Here is a 25,420-nt window from a genome sequence, read left to right as displayed (position 1 = left end):
ACATGTTTTCAAATTTTGTGCCAGGCTAATTGGGTTTAATGGCTGTGCTTTTTTTTTAATTTCTCCATGTGCCTGTGCATATTCTAAAAGTCTGTGTGAGCAGAAGAACAAAAATATACCCTCAAGAGACAGCATGGAAGTCTTTCTTCGAGCAGCACTAATTAAGAAGGCTTGAATGCTGTGCTGGGATGGGTATTTCAAAGGGCCTGCTGGAGAAGACATCTATGGATGTGGAGGGTCATACCATGACTTATGGGCTAAGGACCAACATTACACAGAAGCTGGTTTAAGTGATAAGAAACTGGTTTAAATCTGTAAGAGAACAGAAGTTCAGTGCACATAAACCTGTTTCAAAATGGCTGAAACTGGTTTAAGATAAACCTGGTTGAATGTAGTATCAGACTTAATTGATATGGGTCAAACCAGTTTATGTAATGTCTGTTCCAGACCCCTTCCTGGTTTAAGTTAAGCCAGAGTCCCCCTGCATTCAAAATGCTTTGCAGCCTTGGGCTGTGCTGTGCTGTGCTCTCTGTTCCAGAGAGCAGAGCTGGCTGTGCCCCTCTGCTGCCTAGCCAGTGCTCTGGCAGAGACTGCAGGCACAGCAAGATCTGCTTGTCTTCCCCCTGCCCAACCCCCACCCTCGCCACTAGCTGCTCAAGCAAGGATCCCCCCTTCCCCCCATTTCCCACAGCATGGACCCCAGCCCCATGAACCCTAGGCATATGGTATGCTAGTTAATGCTGATAGGTGCCCATGTATGTGTGTCTCCAATTTCACTGGGACAGGCAGACAGGACAGTGTCCACTTAAGGCTTTTTGGAGCTAATCAGCATGTCAGCTGGTAAAGTTCTTTCATTCTTTCCTTGGAAAAAGCTGTTTAAGAAGAGATTGAACTAATTAGAGAGGCTTTTGTTTTGTTGATGGGCTGATAAACACTGTGTTATCAGCCCCCTGCTGGCAGCCTCACCTGTCAGGTTTGCAGACAGTATGAAGAAGCAGGGAGAAGGATATTGAAAATCTCAGTATCATCAACAGATGCATGCACTCCATGCCCCCCCCACCTTTGCCTCAGAGTGCTGTGAGGTGGGGTCTGGCACCACTCCCACCCCTTGAGCAGGGAGTGGGAAAAAGCCTGGGATGGTGCAGGCATGGTGGGGTTTTACACCCCTCCCTAATCAGAGCATCCTGCTGGGGCCTGGCTATGCCCCCCACCCCAGCTCAGCACTATAGAAGGGAAGGGAGGGCTGCCCTAGTACCCCCCCCCCATCTTCTATCCTGAGCCAATGCAGGCATGTGCCTATATTTCTTCAGTCCAGAAGGAACGTCTGTGCACTTTCAAACTGGTTCAACCTAGACAGGTTAGACTAACCTGCAAAGATTGAATCAATTCAGGATCAGGCTTTTTGAATGTCTGTCTCTAGCCCTACAGGATTATCTCAATCAATCTTGTAAAGTTTTTAAAGTTTCCCATATCTAGTTTTATTTTTATTTTTCCAGTAGCAAGGCTGCCCAAATACTTACTTTAAATGCTGTTTTGCATTGGGGATGCTGGTGTATTGACTGTTTTAAATATATACATGTGGTGGCTGTGTTATAGCATTCCCTTATAAACAGGTGATTTTACTGTGTTCATGATAGGGCTTGTATTTTTGCTCATATAATCTGATGTCATTGCAGTCCTTCAGTTAGGCCAAAAGGAGAATATTATTCCAGTCTGGATGTTACACATGAAATGGGGAAACTTGGAAAACCCACATTTTGTATTTTACCGATTCTTGATGCATACAAATCCACTAGCAGTGCAAAGGAAGATGTATCCCATTATTCTTCTTTCCTTTCTATTCCCATTATTTCAGGGGTGGGCTAAATATGGCCAACAGGCCAGATCCAGCCCACCAGGCCATTCTGTCTGGCCCATGGGACCCCTAAAATTTTAGACAACATGTATTTGTTCCTGGCTGCCTGCCAAAGACAACAGGAGAGAGGGGCAGTAGGACCCAGGGTGAGCCAGCAGCAGAAGGCAGGAGCCCAGCCTCATCTGTCCTGAGCCATTTCCCTGCTTCCTGCCCTCCCTATCCCCCCACTGCTCCAGCACTACGTGGCTCCTAGCTGCATGGCCAGACCAGGGAGCACGGGGTCCTGCTGGTATGGGGGTGTGTGCCCACACACAGGCAGGGGCAAAGAGTGTGTGTGTGTGTGTGTGTGTGTGTGCGCGTGTGTGTAGGCAGGGGCAGTGTATGTGTGTGTAGGCAGGGGCACTGTGTGTGTGTGTGTGTGTGTGTGTGTGTTCGTAGGGTGAGTCCCACATGCACACCCCACAATACACATATACCCACACCCCACCTTGGACTGCCATACTTGCAGACCCTGACACCCACACCCCCTCACACACTACAGCCCCCCCCTCCTCCCACACACATCCCCCTACAAATCCCATGCCTTCCCACACCCCATATATCCATACACACACCCACATGCTCCCTCTCCCTACATACCCACAGTCCCCCACAAAACTGAACCCACCCCCCACAATATACAAGCATAAGACTTCATTTTAAGCTATTGTGCAATCACCTCCATGTACACTACATAAACACATGTAAACCAGGGCAAAAATATTTTTTTAAATCAAATTAAAAAATGTTTTAGATGTTTCCTTTTAACAATATAATTTGGTATTTTTCTGGTTCCAAGATGGCAAAACCCATTCAGGAGTACTTCCAGGAGCAAGGAGAGGGATTTCTGGTGGCAAAGGTCAGGGGGGTAAGGGGCAGGACTTCCAGTCCCAAGATGGTGACCAGGGGGTGGGGACCTGTCGAGGGGTGGAGCTACCCATGCGGCCCTTGACAGCTTGCCAAAACTTGGTAAGCAGCCCTCCGCCCAAAATAATTCCCCACCCCTGAATTGTTTTATTGTTATATATTACAGATACAGTATGGTCTGTAACTAAGCCTGGCTTTATTTTCTAAAGTACTGACAGTGTCCACTAAATCAGCTGTTACTCCCATGTTATATACTTTTATTAATTTAATTGGTTATCTTAAGTCATGGATCTTCTCTGTGTGGAGTACAAGTCAGGATCAGTAATATAAGGGGCTCCTGATGTTGTTCCTTTGTGCTATATACCATAAAGAAAAACACAAGGACAAGGGCTTTTTGCACAAGCAGTGCTCTTCTTTCAGTGAAGCACAGGTTTTGGGAGATGCGTGCACAGCTGAGCGTACCTTTTTGTGTGTGACCTTCAATTACTTCCACACACAAATGGCTCTGAACATGCTTGGGAGCAAAAATGACACCTTATTCTGTGTATGATCTACATAAAAGGTCAGTTCCTCATCCACGGTACTCTATCCCCGAAATCTGGGAGGTCTGCTGGGACCATCCGCTTCACTCATTTGCAACCTTTGCTTGCTTTCTTTCTACCTTCACTTCAACAGATTAAGAATGCACATATCTGTGTATTCAGAAAGCTTCTCATTCTGCCTCACACCTTCTCTAAAGGGTCACTGCTCACTACTATTCACAACTAAAATAAATATTTTGTGTGAAAGTGGCTTCTCTTGCATTTGTATGATTCAATGAATAACATAACCAGTGTCTTGACACCTCCAGGAAAGGCCCAAGTATGAAATCACTTGAAATGGAACAGATAATATGCACAGTAATTTTACTTAAAATGTGCAAAATTAAGGACTTCTTTATGACACAGGAGAGGTTAATATAAAACAACACCAGGAGGGTCAGGTCAGCAGTAGGTGCCTTAAGGATACTGGTAAAGCTAGACATGGTATTAAAAGCCCCTAGTTAGTTGTGTGCTCATCTCTTACCTCTGTTAAAGTAAACCCTTAAACTGAAAATAGCTGCTTGCTATTGCTAGCACTGATTATGGAGATCATATAACTAATCTGGAGGTTTATTCCTCTCCATGTATGTGCATAATTTGTACTGACATTAATGGGAGCAAGGGGCTCAGACTAAACTTACTGGGCACTTCTACATGTGCAATTAATATGACCGAAGATACCACTTGAGTCTGATGGGACTATCTGGCAGTGTAGTAAATTAGTCTACTGTACCTTAATTGATGTGCATGTGTAGATGGTGATGATTTACTATGCAGCAAATTAGTCTACTGTGCAGTAAAACCTCTCATGTAGATGTGACTGCTGTTTAGAAAAAATAATTCAGGAAGGGAATATAAAGTTTCCACTGTAATATCCACTTAACTCCCCTGTTGTCTTATGCAACAAGCATGATATTAATATGTATCTACTATTTTTTTCAATTGTATGGTAAGAACTTAACTTGTTTGTTTGTATAGCCTTAACCTGTGTATAGGCATTCTCTATTAAATATTTTTGTATACGGAATACTATTGACATATGTAGATAGAAGAAGTTAGAATCTGGTTTATTGCTCTGCTTCCTGGCAACTGACTACAATGAAAGAAAACAAATCAAAACCATGCCAATTAAAAATATAAAATCACCTTTTTCTTCCAGTTGTCTTCATTCTGCATCTTCTGTTTTAATGCTCCCTGCAGCTGCTCTGTTTTGTTCTGATGAGAAATCAACATTACCTCCCTAAAAACCACAGAAACTCGTAAGTAAAAGATACATTATGTCTGATTGATTTCATGCAGGATTCTTGCAACTTATCTCTGTGCATTGTTTGATAAAACAATGGTGCCCCTCAATCCTGGGAGGGACTTCAAAAAATTACAGAAATGTATTATTTGTAAATTGTATATTATTTGCATTACTATATATATGTGTGTGTGTGTTTGCAGTCTGATAGTTGCTTACTCAGCCACCTATATTAAAACACAGTGCAAATATCTTAGGGTGCTAACAAACATGGAGAAAGAAAAAAACATATTTTACAAGAAGCAGCAGCGCATTAGTTCAACTTGGCTCCACAGTGTCTGTATAGATCGGGTGCTTCAGTGGGGCTTTTTGGTGCTTATAGTTAAAGCTGATTCAATCAGCTATTATATAAAAGTGCCAAAAAAGCCCCAGTAAAGCACACTGTCTATACAGATGATGGGAAAGACAGGTGCACCTAATGCAATTTTTTTCCGTATTGTGCTCCCTGTTGCAGGTTATGGACCCAAGAGGGAAGGCTGTGTGGAAGAAGTAAACGGATGCCTCTGATAGTGGTGCTACCGTGAGGGCTTTGGTTTCTTCGACCACAGCACACACTTCAGGGAGAGAAGACTCCTGGGATGAGATGGCATCCACATCACGTGGAGAGGTAAGTCCCTGTTCTCAGCCAGGATGGCTGATCTACTAGACAGGTCTTTAAGCTTTTTTGCTGGGGGACAGGGAAACTCCAAGTAGAGCATGCCTAGGGACTGACACACAGGAAAGTTCCCACATGGAGAACACTAAGATAACTGCTTTTGAAAATGCTAATGGAATGGTTCTCCCACAGCATCTCAGGAAATTGAGGGTGTCAGTTGGGGGCCTCAGTTGCCTGTACACCAATGCCAAGAGCATGGGGAACAAGCAAGAGGAGCTAGCCATCCTGCTTTCTAGCAGGCAATATGACCTGGTAGGGATCACAGAGACCTGGTGGGATTCCTTGCATGATTGGAGCATAGCCATAGAGGGCTACACCCTGCACAGAAGGGATCAAGCAGGGAGAAAAGGCGGAGGGGTAGCTCTCTATGTGAGGGAGCAGGACACCTCTCTGGAGGCTGACATTGACTTCAAAGATAAGCAGCCTGAAACACTCTGGATCAAGCTTTGGGGGAGCGAGGTGAGAAAGACCTAACTGTAGGCATTTACTACAGGCCATGGAACCAAGGGAAGGAGCTTGATCTGGAGTTCTCTCAGGAACTGACAGGGGCCGTGCATGCAAGAGACCTGGTTGTCATGGGCGACTTCAATTACCCAGACATAGATTGGGAGGAACACTCAGCTAGGTCAGGCCAGTCATGTAGCTTCTTAACTGTAATCAAAGAGCACTTTCTGACCTAGGAAGTCCAAGTCCCACCAGAGGTACCAAGACCAAGTCTTGGCCAAAGGGAATGATCTGGTGTATGGCTTGATCATTGAGGGTAGCCTGGGCAACAGTGACCATGAGCTCATCAGGTTCACTGTCTGCCGCAAGGTTGACAAACCAACTAGCAGGATTGAAGTCCTGGACTTCAAAAATGCTGACTTCAACAGGCTCAGGGCATTAGTAGGGGAGGTGATGCGGGACCAGGGATGGAAGGCAAATGGGGTGCATGAAGAGTGGTCATTCCTCAAGGACATGAGGAACAAAAGAAAACCGTTCCCATGAAGAGGAAAGGTAGCAGAAGGACTGGCAAGCCCTCCTGGCTCAATAGGGACATTGCAGTCCTCTTGAAAAAGAAAAGAGGCATACACACAGTGGAAGCTAGGGACAGTCCTCAAAGAGGACTATACAACAGTGGTCTGCACTTGTAGAGAAATGATTAGGAAAGCTAAGGCAGCAACTGAGTTTAAGTTAGTCAAGGGAGTCAAGGACAATAAGAAACCCTTCTTTAGGTATGTAGGGAGCAGAAGGAAAACAAATGGAAGTGTGGGACCCCTGCTTAACACCTCAGGACAGCTGGTAATGGATACTCAACAAAAAACTGAACTCCTGAATGCCCACTTTGCTTTGGTATTTCACCGGACCAAGGGAAAAGACAAGCAAGATAAGGATCACAGGGGCATGGCGGGAATGATAGCCTTCCCACTGTGGATGCTGAGCTGTTACAAAACCAACTAGAAAAGCTAAACATTTATAAGTCAGCAGGACCAGATGGACTTCACCTGAGTGCGGAGGGAGCTGACTGAGGTCATTGCGGAACCCCTGGCAAAACTCTTTCAGAAATCATGGCAGACAGGGGAGATCCCTGAGGATTGGAAGAGGGCCAACATTGTGCCCATCTTCAAGAAGGGGAAGAGGGAGGACCAGGGCAACTATAGGCCAATCAGCCTAACCTCCATCCCAGGGAAAACCCTGGAAAAACTCATTGCAGAATCTGTGTGTGATACGCTCATTGAGGGTAAGATGCATGCTGAACGACAGCCAGCATGGCTTTGTTGTGGGTAGGGCTTGTCTTACCAATCTCATCTCCTTCTATGAACAGGTCTCTCACCGCCTGGACGTGGGAGAGAAGGTCAACATTATATACCTAGACTTCCAAAAGGCTTTTGATCTAGTGTCCCATGATATCCTTGTGGAAAAATTGGAAGATTGTGGGCTTAATTACTCAACTGTCCAGTGGGTGGAAAACTGGCTGCATGGTAGAACCCAGAGAATTCTCATGAACAGATCTGTATTGTCCTGGTGAGAAGTGGCCAGTGGTGTCCCTCAGGGGTCCGTGCTTGGACCAGTGCTTTTCAACATCTTTATCAATGATTTGGATGTGGGGTTGAAAAGCTCGCTGGCCAGGTTTGTGGATGACACCAAGTTATGGAGGAGCGTGATCATGCCAGAAGATAGGTTGCAGATATAGGTGGACCTGGACAAGCTGGAGAGCTGGGCAGACCAGAACCAGAACCAGATGAAGTTCAACACTCAGAAATGTAAGGTGCTCCATCTGGGGGCAAACAATCCCCAACATACCTACAGGCTTGGTGGTGACAATTTGACTTGCACGACAGCCGAAAGGGACCTAGGGGTAGTAATTGACCATCACATGAACATGAGCCAGCAGTGTGACTACTGCGTCCAGTTCTGGGGGCCGCACTTCAACAAGGACATGGAAAAACTTGAGAGGGTCCAGAGAAGAGCCACCCGTATGATCAGGGTTTTGCAATACAAGCCGTACAAGGAGAGGCTGAGGGACTTGAGTCTCTTCAGCCTACAGAAGAGAAGGCTGAGAGGGGACTTGGTAGTGGCTTACCGCTACATCAGGGGAGTACATGAAGAACTCGGTGAACAGCTGTTCACCATGGCACCTCTGGGGAAGACCAGGAGTAATGGATACAAACTCCTGGAAGGCTGTTTCAGGCTCAATTCCAGGAAAAACTGCTTCACAGTCAGGGTGTCCAGATTGTGGAATAAACTCCCTCCAGTGGTGGTGCAGTCACCTACCCTGAAAATCTTCAAAGGAGACTGGACAGTCACCTCAGTGGGGTCACTTGACCCCGGTTGTCTTTTCCTGCCTAGTGCAGGGGGACTGGACCCGATCTTTTACAAGGTCCCTTCCAGACCCTAAATCTGTGAAACTATGAATCCAGACAATGCCACTTCTGGGCACGTGCTGGGCTTGGTGTGGGAGTACACCATGTTTAAAGTGCTGATATTTTTTCCATGTCTGCAAGCAGCCTTACTGTCTTCTCAGGTTGATTTTCAGGTAACCATGAATAACTATAAATACTATAATATTTAAAACAGAAAATGCTAAAGTTAGTGAACTCAGAACATTACTACGATCATGTTAATATTGCAACAAGTTTAAAACAGAACCACTCAGTCTTTTATTGTCTGTTATTTGTCTGTTATTTGGCTAAAAGGAAAATATTCTTAAATGATGCTAGAAATTAACTTGTAATACAACTGATAATTGTTAGGTTTGTATGCAGACATTTCTGATACAGCAAAAACCTTTCAATTTAAGCCCTGTGAATCTTGAAAGATGGTAATGCCTCCCAGTGCACAACAGCACAAAACCTCCATGTCTTACTCAAAAGCCATTTGTCTGAATAAATTCCTTCCATATCATTCCAGGCAGACAAAAAAAATCCTTGTGCATTGCTATGACTTTGGTTTAGAGTAAGGGATGGCACTTCTCTCTCCATTTTACCAATAATGGAAAATATGCTTTATCAGTAAGTGGAATAAGATAGTCTTGTGATTAAAGCACAGGAAAAAACATCAAGAAGTGCAGATTCTATTCCTAGCTTTCCAAATGTGGGGCAAGCCACCTAGACCAAATTTTGAAATGTGTACCTCATTTTTTACATAGCCAATTCTAGATGCATACAGCATGCTGAACACTCAGGCTGATTCAAATTTTCAATGTGCTGAACATCTTGGGCTGATTAAAAAAGGATTTCTGAGGACTAGTCACACTGTAATCAGAATTCACATGCCTTTTTTTCTCATGTGTTGCCCAAGTGTTTAAGGGCATGTGAAGATCTATGCACTTCGGCCAGTAACTATCTGCAGGCACGAGTGTTCTTTTGTGATTAATTAAATAACTATTACACATGCTCACATCAGCCATTTTAAGATACATGTGCATAACACACCCATTTGGCCCAGTTTCCTAGATGAACCTAGATTACAAATAGCCAGACTAAATAACCCAGACTACAAATGTCAGATGATGACCCTCATGAACTGTTTTCAGCAATCTCACTAGATTCTTAGCAATCAACCCTAACATAAGCATGCAAGTAAGTGTTCTCATGATTTTGGTGAATTTATGTTCTTTTTGGAGTGTTTTCTGATGGCCAGATTGGGTGGTAATTCCAAGGATAGCATGGGCTGTTTGTAAATTTGGCCTGGCCACCTACAGAAGATTGTTTTTTTTTGCAGCTAGACATGACTCTAAGATAGTGCATGTGTCCTTGTGTTTCCAAGGGCATCTCTTTGAAGCAGTCGCTGACTGTAGCAATTGTTTCTAAAAATTAGTAGTGTGTGGGAGGCATCTGAGTTCATGTTTTCAAGGTCACAAATAAAATTATACTGAATGTTTCAGAAGCATTTGAAACTGCAGTTGAACAGAAAAGACACAAAGTTTAGCACTCATGAAATAAACACATCCCACACCAGGAAAGTTTGTAACCGCTGGCCAATATAAAAATATGTATCTGTGTAGACAGACAGACAGACATGGATAAGGATATTGTTCAACTGCTATAAACCAACTCTTGGTGTGAGATTATATATTAGTAAAGCTGGCTTTTCTGGGAGATAAGTGCCATGTGGCCACTTGTTTTTCCCCAAAGAAGGGAGGGAATCCATGAAAGAAAGAACTGTAAACAAGTAAAATTGGAAAGGATATGAGAACCACGCAGGAAAAGTAATGAGACAATGTAGATGTGAAAACTGCTGTTTACAACCTTCCTCAATAGTTAATTAGAGAGAACTTTGCTATCATTTATAGAGGCATTCATACTATACACAATATGAATCACTGCCTACATGTATGTCTAATTCCAATCTATGTGTCCATATCAATGCAGGGGTTTACCCTACTGAATCCCCACTATCAGGAATGTACAATTCAAGACTCCAAAGGAGAGAGGTGGGATCTCAGATGCACTTCCTCTTCTACACTTCCCTTCATAGCATGGTAGCTGCTGTGAACCTTGAGATCTCCATTCCAAGTATGGTGCCCCAGGGCACGTAACTCTTCCTTTTGAAATCTGCTTATGGGAACATACAACTAAATGATAGATGAGGCAATGTACAGCACTGCTGAAGCTTAAATGCCAGACCCTACCACGCAAAGACCCTATTTCAGAAAAAAAAACCCAAAACACACATACACAAATTTAAATCCCTCCTAGCTCAGAACAGCACTTCATTGTATATATAAATTTAACCATGAGCCAGGTTCAGAAAGGCATCTAGATACAGAGATCCTGTGTTTTCTTGCCTAAAATTTAGAGTGTGAATCCTTTAAGCACACAAATGGACCTCTTTAGCACTCAACTCTGATCAGACTACTCAGCCCACTCATCCCTACTGATTTTGGTTAAAAATGGAGACACAAGATTTCACAAATATCATGCTATTTTTTTAACTGTCAGTCATGAACAGACCATATACCAAAGTGGAGTTAGATGGTATGCAAAGAAGGGCCTTGGCTACAATAGTCCAGCTTGACTAATAGAAGCAACCTAGTGTGATTTTCTAAATTCTCTACACAAACAAAATAGTGTTATACTGTATTATGGATTTTTATTTGAAATCTTTGAGTTTATCTTGTGAATCAATCGTGTAGGTGTTAGCAATATTGTGCCATGCCTTGTGTCAACCTTAATAGGATCTTACAGCACCCCACAGTGATGTTTTCTTATCTTTTTTGGCCGAGGTCTGAAGATTGGACTTTTACTTCAAAGATACTCTCAGAAAGAAATTCTAGGCAAAACATCCCATCATACATCATATACGAAAATTCATTTCTGATTACCTTTCTTTTTTTAGCATTTCCACTTCTTCTTCTCTCTGTCTAAGAAGATTTTTCATTGTTTGCAGTTCACTCTCTAAACAATTAGTCCTTCGTTTTAGCTCTTCTCCTTGCCTCTCTTTCTCAGTCACTTCTTCCTGTAAATGACTGCATACTTGTTGGCAAACTAGCAAAGACTCTTCTTTTTCTTTTAAATCATTAGTAAGCCTAAAAATAAATTTAAAGAAATTACCAGGACATAGTAGATAATGTGTTTATTCATAGGTGGGAACTAAATTTCCTGAACGAATGTTTGCTTGGAAAAAAAAGATGACAAAATACCAAAAAAGCAAAAGCACAGTAAGAAGAAAACTGGAAACACCTTTGTGAAGTCAGAGCCAGTCACCCACCCACACACACACACCCAGAGCAGCACTTTCCCCCCTGCCCCACTCCAGGTGAAGGTAGGAGGAGTGGTGCCCAGCCCAGCCTGCCCCTCCCACCTCCAACCCCTGCTAGAGCTGGGCTGGGCAGTGTGGGTGGCTCTGCCTCCCCACTGGACTGCACCCCATGGCCCTGCCCACCTGACTTTGCCTGCAGCAGCACTGCTGACTTCAGGGAGGGGTGGAGCTACTGGGGGTGGGGGAGCCAAAATACAATTTCACCCAGGACTCCATTATTCCTAAGGCCAGCTCTGTGTGAACTTAACCGAGCGATCATTCAAATACAGAAATAAAAAATACATAAACTAAAAGTAATAAACATGCTGATCATATGACAATTATTAAAGCAATAAAATAAAAATAATTTGCTCTGTATATAATGTATAAATGATTTCGAAATTTACCTTGATTGTGAAATGTCATTTGCATGCTCCAGTTTTTTTAGTTCACTTTGGTAGCTGTCAACTTCTGTTGTTTTCATTCTAAAACATAAAATTGTTGATAAAGCCTATATGTAATAGGAAATGAAGCCTTTATTCAGAAAAAAACCTGTGAAATTAATGTATTCATTTGTTATTCGATTCCTATTTTTTATTTTAATATCAAGAAAAAAAATATTTTCTAGGCAGCTGTTTCTCTCTCTCTCTCTCTTTATATATATATATATATATATATAGCTGCTTGTCTCTACTCCTGTAACTTGGACCTTCAGGGTGCATCTACACATGCAATTAGCACACAGAAATAAACTCTAGCGCAGTTCTCACTGGAGTTTTATTTCTTCTGGGCACAGGATTTACATGTGCATCTACAACTGTAGCATGTTGAGCTGGGGCAGAGCAGGCCTGGGCCAGCAGGGGCCCCAGAGGTCTGCCTGCCAGCCTGGTGCTGCTCCACCCCAGCTTAATGTGCTGTGGAGAAACTGGTTGGGGCATGAGGGTGCTACAGTGTGGGGCTAGCCAGCAGACACTGTAGCACCCTCATGCCCCAGCCAGCCCCAGTCACCATCTACCCATGCGTTCTGGCACAAAAAATGACATTGCTGTCCTCCTGGTTACAAAAAATCATGGACTAAATATAGACATTGGATTTATGACATTATAGCCTGCCTAACATTTGACCCCCCAGATACCTCTCCACTTTTTACCTGCTACATTCATTCCCCTTTCCCCCCACCCCAGCCTTTCTCTCACCCACTGACTCCTCAATTTACATCTTCACCGACTGGCTTTCTTGCATGCAGACCAGCCTCTGACTTCTTTACTTCTCATTCCATCCAGGAAGAGCATGCACTGACTGCAGATGCTTCCTCAGCCTGATGAAAGGTATTCAAACCCGAAAGCTTGCTAAGAAGAATTTTTCTTCTTAGCAAGCAAGTTGATTTAATAAAAGATATCAGATTTACCCAAAGAACCTTGTCTGTCTATTGTCGTGGGATAGTACTTGTCCCTGGAAGTACTATCCTACAGCAGAGTTAATTAATTGACTTTGCCCTAATATGCGTGCATGTGTAGACGGTGATGCTTTCCTGAGGAGCTAAGTAGTCAACTCTGTGGTACAGCACATGTGCAGATGTACCCCCAGATTCTTCAGGGGACTAAAAGTAACATCACAGAAGTTACAACCTTTATTGACACCCATATGACCTTATCACAGGATCATAGGAAAGTAAGGCTGGAAGGGAACTCATAAGATCTTGTCCAGGACCCTGCTCACGACAGGATAGTCCCTGACTAAATCATTTCTGCTAAGTGTCCATATAACCTGCCTTTGAAAGTCCAAGGATGGAGAATCAACAACTTCTCTAGGAAGTTTGTTTTGATGCCTGACTACCCTCATAGTTACAAAGTTTCTTCTAATCTCCAACCTAAATTTCCCCTGCTGCAGCTAGAGGCCATGGCTCCTAGTCCTGTCCCCTACAGCCACAAAGAAAAGCCTACTACCTTCATCCTCTCTATAAGGTATTTGAAGACTGTTATCAAATTTCCCTTCAGTCTTCTCTTTTCTAGGCTAAATAACCCTGGTTCTTTTACCTTTCCTCATAAGTCTCATCTCCCAGGCCCATGATCATTTTTGTTACCCTCTTTCCAAGCTGTCCACATTCTTCTTGATGTGTAGGGCCCAAAACTGGACAACAGTACTCTATGTGAAGCCTCACCAGTGCTGAATAGAGCAGAAGAATCACTTCTCTTGATTTGCAAGTGACTCATCTGTTAATACAACACAAGATGCTGTGGGCATTTTTCTTCCTCAGCAAGAGCACACAGTAGCCTCATATTTTGCTTACAGTTCAGCATAACCCCCCGGTCCCTTTCTGCAGTACTGCAGCCTTAGCAGCTGTTCCCCAGTCTGTATTTGTGCATGTGGTTATTCTGTTGCAAGTGCACTTTGCACTTGTCCTTATTAAATTATATCTGATTGACTATGGGCCATTTCTCCACTCTATCAAGGTCATTCTGGATCTTAGACCTGCCCTCCTGATTGTCCACAATTCCACCCAAATTTGCTAAGTGTGCACTCAATCTCATTAGCCAAATCATTAATGAAGATGTTGAACAATACCAGGCCTGGGACTGACTCCTGGGGAACTGCACTTGGTATGTTCCCTCTAACTAGACACTGAGCCATTGAGTACTACTGGTTGAGCATGATGATCCAACTTCAGTGCCGATCACACTTACCCAGAAGTGCCAGCAGCTGGGATTGGCTGTGGTGGGGACTCCCCCTTCCCCCCCGACCCGGTTGGCAAGATCAGCCATGGGGGACCCCCCCCCCACCAGTCTGTGGGATCGGTCGTGGGGGGACCCCCCGGTCGCTGATTGTCCGCCGGGGGGGGCAAGTGCCTCCCCTGACTCAGGATGCACCAGTAGCCCATGCAGTTTTGTATCTACCTTACAATACTTTTGTGTAGTCTGTGTTTTCTTAGCTTGCTTGCATGGATATGGTTTCTGGAAACTTCATTTTTAAAAGTGCACTCTTCAAAACAGCATTTAGGGCAGGAAAGCGTTTGAAGGAATTAGTGAATGCCTGTTGTGTAACTTTAAGGTGTATAGAGAGAATTTCTGTTTTCAGTACTCCCTAGCATTTTTAGGACCATTAAATTAACTTGATAAAGCTTTCTAATTGTTATCTTTTAATCTTATTTCCCCAGGCAGCACATCTATATAGAAGTTCTGATGACAGATTGACTCACTCTCCAACACTACGCTTCCAATAAAAGGACTTAGAAAATTAACAAACAAATCACTGTACACACTGAGGCAAGCAGACTGACCCCTTGAATAAGACAGAAAGAAAAACACTGAAGTGAAGAAGGTAATACACTGCCAACTTAAAGGAGTAAAGCAAATTTGCCCTAAATTATAACCTGACTGACCTCTCCTAACTTCAGCCAGGAAAGACAAACTTAAAATTTGCTCCGAAAAAGTTCCAAACAAACACGGAACAAATATATGGCAGACAAGAGTACAAACACCAAGTGGAGCCAGACATGAAGACTGTGGCCAACTAAAACTCAATTCAGTTGAACAAACTGCAGTACAAAGAGTAAATTACCAGTAAATACATCTTAAGTCTTCCTATTAAAATACACAGAGAAGTCACTTTGTATAGTACTATAATTACCTCAGCTTCTATAGAAAAGACAGCAGTGAAATTTTCTTAGCAGCTCTGTTCCACTGGAGTCTAGTAAATTAAGCAATGGTCTAGAAAATGTACCTGAGAGAAACACTTGGTTTTTGATGCCAGCTTTGCCACATATTTATTGTATTACTTTCAGCATATATATTTTCTGTGTTTCAGTTTCCTACTCTATCAGATAGAAATACTTTTTTTACCTTGCCTGAGTGTTTTGGGAGTTCGTTTATTAATGCTGATATCACTCTTGCAAGATGCTAAATACTGTGGATCTGATCCAGCTCCCACTGACATCAGCAAGAGTCTTTCTATGAGAATTAGATTAGTCCTGATAACTCAGTGAGACTAACTATTATTAAAAGGTTCTCTCAGCAGTGAAGCTCAGTGGCACTGTGACTGGCTTAATATTAAGACAATTAAAGTGAAAAGTTTTCAGATTATTAAGCTTTCTGAAAAGCAACTGGTTTAGTAATAAGACCAATGCATTTCTTTTCTAGTGAACAATGCTTCTATTGTAAAGGAAGAGAAACAAAAAAAAATCAATTGAACTTTTGTTCACACTTTATTTATGCATATCATACATCATAGATCAGCTGTTTCAAAGCTATTATGGTTTTTGGTCAACAACAAAATTATCAAGCACAAGAGATCCCCAGAACTTAAAGTCCTTCAGTTGTTTTCATAAAATGGAGGCCAACACTAACCATGGAGAAATATGATGAATTGAAAAATAATAAATCTTTACTTTACTCTTATTATAAATGTAATATTGGAAAAAAATTTAATAACTAAAAATATGCACAGAAAAATATGTATTAGTCAAAGCAAGCACAGAACGTGATGGCTAAAACCCATCAGGGATGCTGCTTTTCCCTGATAAATAAAATCACAAATTCTCTGATAAAACCCCCCAAATCCGTTATTAAAATAAAATGTCTCCATAGCCCCCCTTCCTCCCCCTCCAACAGCCCCCACAGCCCCCCAGCCCTCCTGGTGCCCCTCACTTTTCACCCCCCAACAGCTCCCTGGCCCTGCTGGTGCCTCTCACCCCCACTCCCCCAGCTGTCAAGACTACAGGGCCAGAGATCCTGGTCTGCAGCCCCCTGCCCATGGCAGGAGGTGGTGGCTGCTGCAGCAGAGCAGAACCTGGCTCCCCCGTGTTGCCTACCTGCTTCAGGCTCAGGTTCCCACCATGCTTCCCTCCCCCAGGGCCTCTGCAGCCCGGCAGGTATGACACAAGAAACAGCAGGGCCTCATGGAGAATCTGCTTGTTGTTGTGAGTTCTGCACTGCCCTAGTGATGTGTCCCTTGCACATGCAGATGTAGTAAGGGCAGCAGCATGGGGTTGTGCCAGTCAAAGGTGCTGCACACAGGGGGCACATCACCAAGGCAGCATGGAGCTCGCAGTGACAAGCAGCTTCTCCAAATGGCCCCGCTGTTCCCTGCTGCACAGGACCATGCCCACCAGACTGCGGAGGCCCTGTGGTACGGCAGCAGGGCAGGAGCCCTAGCCTGCAGCCTGTGCCCACCCCGCACACAGATCTGGGGGGGGTGTGGGTCCCCCTGCCCCTGGGAGCTCATGCACCAGCAGGGAGCTGGCTTCATCCCATCCCCAGGAGGAGCTGCCTGCAGCCCTGTCCCGCCCCCCACTTGGGCCCTATAGCTGTGCATTGTGGCCCTGAGCCCCAAGCCCCATGCACCGCCTGGCTGGGCAGCAGCCCCAGCCCTGCCCAACTCCCCCCCCTCCCTATGGGGACTCAATTCCCTGCTCCACCTACTTACCTGCAGGAGCTGCTCTCCAGGCTACCTGGGGCCATATACATACACATGCTCATGGTGCCCCCTGCCTGACTGCCCTCCTCCCACTCCCTCCCAGCTCCCTGCAGGCTGGGACTCAGCCAGCCTGCAGAGGGCTTGTTGCAAAACTGCAAAATCCAGGGGTTTCTCCAGTACAATGAGAAATCTGCGTTTGCCTCTGGTAAAAGATAAAATCTGTGGTTTACTCCATTTTTCCATGGGAAATGGAGAACCCAGATCCCTGATAATCATATAGCTACATATTTGGATGAAAGATTTAAGAGGGACAAATTACAATCAGAGATAAACACAGTTAAACCAGTTAATTATCTTCCTAACAGGAATAAACTAACTATATGTTTTCTAGTCTTTCAAATAAAAGAGTTTTTCTGAACAACTCCTGCTGGTTTTCAAGTGCTTGTACCACCAAACCAGGGTCTTGTACAAACCTTACAATATTCTCACAATCCCCCCTCTAAATTATCTCATGCACAACATGCATGCCACCTCCCTCCCCTTCTACAGAAATTACATAACTTTTAACTGTGTCCATGTGGAGTGATGTTTGGTGTTAAAAGTAGACTGTGGTTTGCAGATTTCAGCTGATAGTTGTATTTAAGTATGTTGCATTGAGTGGTAGTTAACGGAGGGAATATTTTATCTTTAAAGTGGAAGTACCTTGTAATATTGTTTATATTTTTTAGATGTTACTGTGCCTAAAGTTTCCTATAATGGTGTTATGTGAGTGGTACGTATAAGGAAGCAAGATGAAATGATGCATTTTTCATATTTGATGTTTGTGGTAGGGTTTAAGGCTGCATGTTTTGTACTACAGCTAAAGGAAGAATGCATGTATGCTGTGGATGAAATAATGTGAAGAAGGACAAAGTAGGTCAAACCGTTTTAGGTTACAATGGAAGGGTAAAGTTTTCATTAGTAATTTCCTATCATTTTTGTGCGCCATGAGACAAGCAGGTAACTTGTTTCTATATCAATTATTTTATCTGGGGAAATTTTCTAGTATTTAGTTTTTGAAGGAGTCTATACCCATCTGTGTAAATAACTATCCATGTTGATTATTAGGGGTGTGCAAAACAGGCTGTATTTGATTTGGATTTGGCCCGAATCAGGGACCATGATTCGATTAGTTGATTCAGATCACTGTCCCTGATTCGATTCAGCTGAATCTGAATCTGAAGATTCAATGTTGATTCGGAGAACCAGAGATTCGGCCATAGACACAGCTTTAAATGTTTTTTCTACATACCTCGAGGTACCAGGCATGGATCATGAAAGCTGTGATGCTGGGGTGGATGGACTGTCCCAAAGGAGCGCAGCCCCACCCCCTGTGTGCTTGGCAGTGAACCCGGAAGTGGACTGGAATTTTTCTTATTCACTTCTGGGTCCGTTGGGGAGTGCTCTGGCGGCCCCCCCCGAAACCCTGTCCTGGCTCAGTGTTTGGCCATGGGGGGACCCTGGCGGCCCCCCCCCCCCCCAGACCCAGGAGGCACCAGTCACTGAGACAGAGGGTATGGGGGGGTCCCTGTGAGCTCCCCAGCGAATCCAGAAGTAGATCAGAAGTGCTTCTGGTCCATTTCCAGGCCTGCTGCCAAGCGCGCTGGGGAGTCCCCCATGCTCCTGTGGGACGCTCTGTCTGCCCCACCATCGCAGCATTCACGAGCCGCCTGCTACTTTGAGGTATGTAGAAGAAACATTTAAAGCTGTGTCTATGTCCAAATCTCCAAGTCTTTCCAAATCTCTCCGAATCAATTCTCCAGTACAATGAGAACTGTACTGTTCCAATTCGATTTGGAGAGATTAAAGGGTCTTCTGAGTTGATTTGGATTCAGAGATTCAGCCGCCAAATCAGGCTGAATCTCCACCAGATTGAATCAGGGACCAAAGCTTTGCACAGCCCTATTGATTATACATGTTTCTGTCCTCTTTGCCACATTACCAAATACTGAAGACCTCCATGTCATGGCTACATTCTCCCAGTGCTCCTCTTTATGCACACCCTTGCTCCTTTTCCATGTCAATCTATCTCTGCATGATCCTTTACATCCAGCCTTGCTCACCAGCCATACCCCCTCACTCCCTCCACATCTTCATTAACCCATGGTGCTGCTGCTTGGTAAAGACTGGAGTGACAGAGGGAAATAAGCATGTGTGTACATGCATCTGGAGACTAACTTTATATACCCATTTATTAAATCTTGGCTCATCTTTTTAATTATAGAGGTATGATAAAAATGACCATCATTTTGCAATTCAAAGGAAGAAAGGTTCTTGGTAGTATATGAGTCTGGTACACTCAGAGGAGTGTCTGGAAGAAATCCATCATCTTCTCTGCTTTGAGTTGACTCTGTTGGGACATGAAGAAAGTAGTGTTTAGCAACCCCAGCTGCATACTAATGCCTCAAAGTACAGACGTACTAGAGTCCCCACTAGCCCAGACCCCAATCAGATTCTGAGGTGGATAGTAAAAATGTTAAAGGGCTTGGAAGGCAAGCCATGTAAGGGAGGTTAGAAAAAATAGGTACGCTGTAAAGACGATTAAGAGGGGACATGATACCATCTTCAAATATCTGAAGAGCTGCCATAAAGAAAAGGCAGAACACCTTTCTTCCATTGCTTCAAAGAACAGGATGCATACCAATGGCTTGAAGTTGCAACAAATTAGGTTTAGATTGGATACCAGGAAGAATTTTTTCACTGTTGTAATAGTGAGACAGGGAAGTAAACTGCTTTGGCAAGCTGTGAAATCTCCATCACTGGAGGTTAAGAAGAGCTTGGATAACCATTGGTCAGAGATGATCTAGCATTAGCTATGCCAGGATTGTTGGGAGATAAATGAGAAGACTCTGCAGCCAAGAGCAGGTGTGTATTGGAGGACACCGTGCTCAGCACCCAGAGAATGAAGCTGAACTCCACAATTGGCTTAGTTGCCAAAAAAAAAAAAAAAAAGATTAAAAGAGCTGGGATGAGTTTATGGAGGGGACACAGAAAGGGGAGTTCTGACTGTCCAGTGCAAGGTGATGTGTCAAGTTATGCTTGCTGTTGCCAGGTTGAAGAGCAGAATGGAGGATATTTGGTTTTCCCATGCTTCTCAGCTTTGCTGATTGCTGCATAGGGCTGGGAACGCATTTCTTCTCTCCTGTTACTACAGGTGTCAGGGGGTTTTCTGCATTCCATAGAAGCATTGGGTGTTGGTTATAGCCAAGGCTGGAGATTTATGACTGCGGTATGCCAGTGCTCCTGCCGGGACTAAAACCTGGAGAGTCCTGGCTACAGGGTATTGCCCCATCAACTCATGGTCAGAACAATCATCACATTTGGGAACAGAAAGGAATTTTACTCCATGGTCAGACTAATATGGACTGGATTTAAATTGATTTTTGCCTTCTTGTATAGCAGGAGATCTTCCTTGGATCTCTTCAGTACTCTATAACAACTCTTATAGCAGCAGGACACTGACCACCATTATCCTTCTTTTTTACCTATGGCAGGTTAGGGCACTTTTTTGGGGGGCAATATACTGGTACTTGTGCAACAAGATTGATTGGATAGACAGAAGGATTTGGCTAAGAATGATCTTCCTCCAAGCAGGGGATTGGACTAGAAGACCTCCAGAAGTCTTTTCAAGCCTTACTTTTCTATGATTCTGTAATATAACCTGTCATCCCATAACTGAATCCTATATCTTCAGTCATTCCTGCTGAGGAAGGATGGGAAGGACTAGGGGCTCCTGAGGACAGTTGCTTCAGTTAATTGATATATAAATGTCACAGCCCCAGGGGGAGTCCAGGGTAAGACAATGTCCTTGTGCTGTTGCCTTTATAAGTTATGTTTCTCCTCTTTTTTTTGTTCTCATGTTAGCTTGTTTTGTAAGGTATTTTGCTGACTTCTGTAAGCCACCCTGAGCTTTGTTGGGAAGGACAGCATATAAATCTAATAAATAAATAAAAAAAATAACAAAATCTTCCTACAATTGGGAGCCCTAGCATAGTCAACATTCTTATGGTTACTTATACTTATAACTACCTTGCTAGTTATATTAGCAAGAATTATACCAGAGTTTCCCCTGGGAGGTCTTTTTTTCTCCCTAAAGGAGACAGAGTCAAAATTCACAGTTTTGCTTAGGGTTGCATCACAGAAATCACATACACACATATCTTTTTGACACAAAGGAAAGTGTTATCCAGATGATGCATCAATTCTATGCAATTCGGTAATTTATGAAGCCCATTTTTGCCAGTCTACTAATCTACTTTTCCAGGTTGTAGCGTAACATTCCAAACAGCTTTGAACAGCTGCCACTAAAAAACTGCTAAAAATCCAGTTTTACTTGTATGTGGAACTTCTCCCTAATTTTTAATGGATCCACTATTTCATTAAAATGGGAAAAATCCCAACTTCTCAAAGGAACCTAAGATTCATTTCTAGTCTCAGAATAACATAAGTGAAAATCACAACAGTCTCATATACAGAAAAGCTATTTTAGGTTACTGCCAGAGAATTTCATAGTGCCCTCTAAGCTATACAAAGCTGGTCTCATGATTGGGGCGGCAGTTAGGGGGAGGTTAGATTGCATTAAAAATGGCCACCCAATAAGATAAGTCAGGATGGAAGAGACTAGATGGGGGGGGGGGGGGGTTGGAGGAATGGTGTGGCAGGGACAAGCAGGCTCAGGGCTCCATAGGGGTGTTGCTGGTGCAGGCAGCAACTGCAGGATGAATCAGGGAGATGGGGAGGCAGGAGGGATCTGCAGGAGGGATTGTGGGGATTGTGGTAGGTAGCACTTGCAAGAGCAATCAGAGGGATGGAGGGGCAGGTGGGATCTGTGGGAGGGGTTGGGGGGGGCATGCAAGATCTGCAGTAGGGTTTGGGAGGATCAGGGGGACAGGTGAGATCCGCAGGAGCAATCAGGGATGATGGTGGAGGTTGCTGGGCTCCATGGGAAATTGCTGAGGTTCAGGAGGTTCTGGGAGGATCAAGTGGGGAAGGGGGTTGTGGGATCCATGGGGGGAGCTTGGGGAAGACCAAGGGTTTGGGAAGGACCACCCTCTATTTTTAGCCCCTCAATCTCCTCAGAAAACCTACACCCCCATCCCTCCTGCCCCATCTGCCCACTGATACTTACTTCCTTGGCTCCTGACAGCAGCAAACATTGACAAAAATGATACCTGGAGTGGCTGGAGGACTGGGGTTTGGAGGCGGGGGGAGCTGGCTGGTCCATGGCAGGGGGGGTGAGGGGCTGGGGGGCTAAAAATAGCCCCATGCCAGGGGGGTGGACAGGAAAAGTGCAGCTCAAAGGGTCAGGGCAAGGAGCTGGGCTTCCCAGGCATGCAGATGTGCAAGTAACTGTATAGAAGTTGTATTTTATGGTTTAGTCTAGATTATTTAAGTTTGGGTGTACATCAATCCAGGTCTATCTTAGACCACATTCTGCCATTTTTAGACTGGTCTGTGTGTGCAGAACTTGTGTTCTGTTTTGGGTTTAGATTGATTTCTTATCACTGAGATCAGGTCTAAGTGTAAGGTCCACACCTGGATGAACTAAATTAAATAGGGTATTGATTATATTTCTGTATGAATGATTATTACATTAAACCTTCACATTGTTATTATATAACAAAATATACTTGGTTTTATACATATTACCTCTTTATAGGTCAGTATATACAACTTCTTTAAAAAGAACACTATAACAGGAATAGGAAGAGGTATTCAATTTACATCTCATAAGTCTGCAAGTCAAAACTACAAAGAAAGGAAATTTTAATTCTATGTATATATAACACATCATGAGACAAATGATTTTTATTAGTTTATGTTTTATGTTTTACTGTAATCTAAGCATAACCTAATATAAAGTAAAATATAAGGCATTTATTATAGTAAACAAGAAAAGTATTAGCTTGCAGATGGAGGTTTTAATTAAGAAAATCCACAATTATCACCTACAATAACAACGGAGGAAGGTATTAGGTTGGAAACTTTGGAGGCTTCTTTTTCCTATGGCATTACTTCTCCAAGTAATAACCATGCTTAAACCTCATGTTTATATTTAAACAGAAATAGAATATGTTATTTTATTAAATTATAGCCATATTACATTGATATTTTAAAATTGCATTTGGAAGGGGTTTTTTTTACTGTATAGTTAACTACATTAAATGTGTTTTTCATACTGAGAGCTTGCCTTACTATTAAAGCACTTTGTTGCTAAGCATTCTAAATATTTGTAACTTGTTATTATCGGGCTCTCCAAATATAGGAACTGAAAATGACAACTTCAGACTATAAAGGAAATCTTGTTTAAATTTGAGAAATGTCTGTAAAAGAGACTGTGGACAGGCATTTTCTTAGGGTTGATAATACTAACTCATTACTCTTGTCTTTAAAATGTGACGAGTAACATTTATCTTCATTAGAGCACTATAAAAATGGATACCAGTTCTGAATTATTTACAATAAAATATTTTTCGTAGATTGTGAAAAGTCCAAATGTACATGCCACATGAATTTTAAATTTGGCAAAAAGCTCATTCAAGGATATATGGTCTCTGGTTCTGATCCTTTTAAATGCACTCTGGTTTCATTATGGATCTGTTAAAGCTTCTCATGTATGTTATCTTATCAAAGATGAAAAAAACAATTCAGAACAGAAAACAAAATCAGGTCTGATTCCAAAGCTGATCTGTGCACTGATCACTCCTCTTGAGGTCAATGAAGTACAGCTTTTAATGCCAGGGGGGTTTTGTCAGGACTAGCAAGGCATCTGGGTATGGTTGAAAAGTACCTGACTTGGTAAGGCTCAGGTAAACCACTGATGTGTTTTACAAGTGTGAAGACAAGAGAAATCCTGATTTTCCATACTGAACTACTTTTTTTAACTCCTCCGTGCTTCTGGCATTAGGAAAGGACTGGAGTTTTTATCTGCTTTTAGTAAAGTCCTTAGGTTCTAATTGCCTCTGTTTAGCAGATGGCAGGTACTAGGAATATAGCTTGGGCTCCTAATGTTGGATGCAACAAAGTGACAAACCCCTTCACCCAACCCTTTAATATGTGATAGGCGGTTGGATATCAACTTTGGAGTGGTGGTGACATCAGTGAACTGACATCAGTCTTCCTCCAGGTGGAAATATTTAAGGTCAGTTTAACTGTGACCAACAGTATAGCAGTTATTGCTGCCAGTTTCCAGAATAACATTTTGTGGCCTAATTAAATCAGATCACTTGCATTTTTTCTTTCTTTCCATGTGTATGGGATAAAGATACACTGGCTTCAATAAGCATTGAGTAAAGCTCTGAGAGGAAGATGAGTTGATCTGTGAATTATGAAAGCAGACCTTTAACATTAAAACAGAATGATGATTTTCTGATGCCTCTTTATGAAGGACCAAGGGGTCAATTTTTAAAATAGTTTTTGTTTCTTTTTATAAAACACAAATATAATAGAATAGTTTGGAAGTATAGTAGAGGTTGTAAGGAGCAGTATCTCTTTCCCCACCGTTCTGGGAGTTTGGGGAAAGAGAATCTTTCCTCAGCTTCCTTTTATGTTGAAATAGAAGGTGCATAGGCTTCTTCCTTTCCTCCTCCTTTTTTTCCCCTCTCTAATAATCCCACTAAGGTAAGGTTTAACCCAAAGCAGCACATACCACTGTGAGTTCAACTAGCATGTTCCTCTCATATGTGTGAGTAGGAAATAGTGAATATGTGCACCAGTCACAACATGAATCTCAGTTATACTTCCACTTTATCAGGATTAGTTATTACCATCTCTGGGCATTTATACACATGCTCCAGGAGTGGGGGGAGAGAGGGCACTTTAATTACAGCAGCACCAGAGCCACTATAATTAATGTGCACATTGAACAAGCTTTAGATAAAGCATCTCTGCCACCATTTTTAAGCATAGGGACGCTGATACACAGGACGCTGGAGGCTGCTGGAGTGCAGTAATTACCACGCTCCAGCAGACTTGATTTAATTGCTCCAGCAGACTTGATCAAGTTGTTGCTAGTGCTTTCTGTTTGAGCAGCTGATTTTGGCTGCCCCGGAAGAGCATATTTATTATACAGTCTCCTTGGTCTCTGTTGCAGCACAGACATGCATTCATATAGAATTAATGTACCGTTCTCAGAAACACTAGGTGCAAGCTCTAGTAACCTTAGTAAACAAACCTTAATACAATTTAAAATAGGTCATATACCATATGCCACACATCTTATACTAAACCTCTTTGACAATCAGCAATAATTCTCTATTTTTTTAAAAGATATTCACAGTTTTGAACACAAATTGATGGCAGAATCACAACACAAAATAAATAAAGTAGTATGTCTTACATGAATAGATTTTTGTAGTGGTCCAGTTCAGCTGTTACTTTCTGAAATTTGAGTCCAACTGTCTCTACTTGATTTGTTAAATCTGAAAAAAACACAAATGGATTTGTTT

The 25,420-nt window shown here is 43.0% G+C and overlaps 1 protein-coding gene across 4 annotated transcripts in view; it reads right to left on the bottom strand.

Moving 5' to 3' along the window:
- LEKR1 (leucine, glutamate and lysine rich 1) overlaps positions 1 to 25,420 on the bottom strand; it is a 146,631-nt gene that overhangs the window by 13,706 nt on the left and 107,505 nt on the right. For all 4 annotated transcript variants that reach the window (XM_019491840.2, XM_019491844.2, XM_059731063.1 and 1 more), the window contains 4 exons: positions 25,312 to 25,393; positions 11,930 to 12,007; positions 11,107 to 11,310; positions 4,489 to 4,582 (listed from right to left, as the gene is read on the bottom strand). In XM_019491840.2, coding sequence (XP_019347385.1) covers positions 4,489 to 4,582; positions 11,107 to 11,310; positions 11,930 to 12,007; positions 25,312 to 25,393 — 458 coding nt within the window. The remainder of the gene's footprint in view (positions 1 to 4,488; positions 4,583 to 11,106; positions 11,311 to 11,929; positions 12,008 to 25,311; positions 25,394 to 25,420) is intronic.

This window comes from Alligator mississippiensis, chromosome 7 (genome assembly GCF_030867095.1).
Source record: "Alligator mississippiensis isolate rAllMis1 chromosome 7, rAllMis1, whole genome shotgun sequence".
In the NCBI taxonomy this organism is placed as follows: Eukaryota; Metazoa; Chordata; order Crocodylia; family Alligatoridae; genus Alligator; species Alligator mississippiensis.
This window is presented reverse-complemented; position numbering and strand designations above follow the sequence as displayed.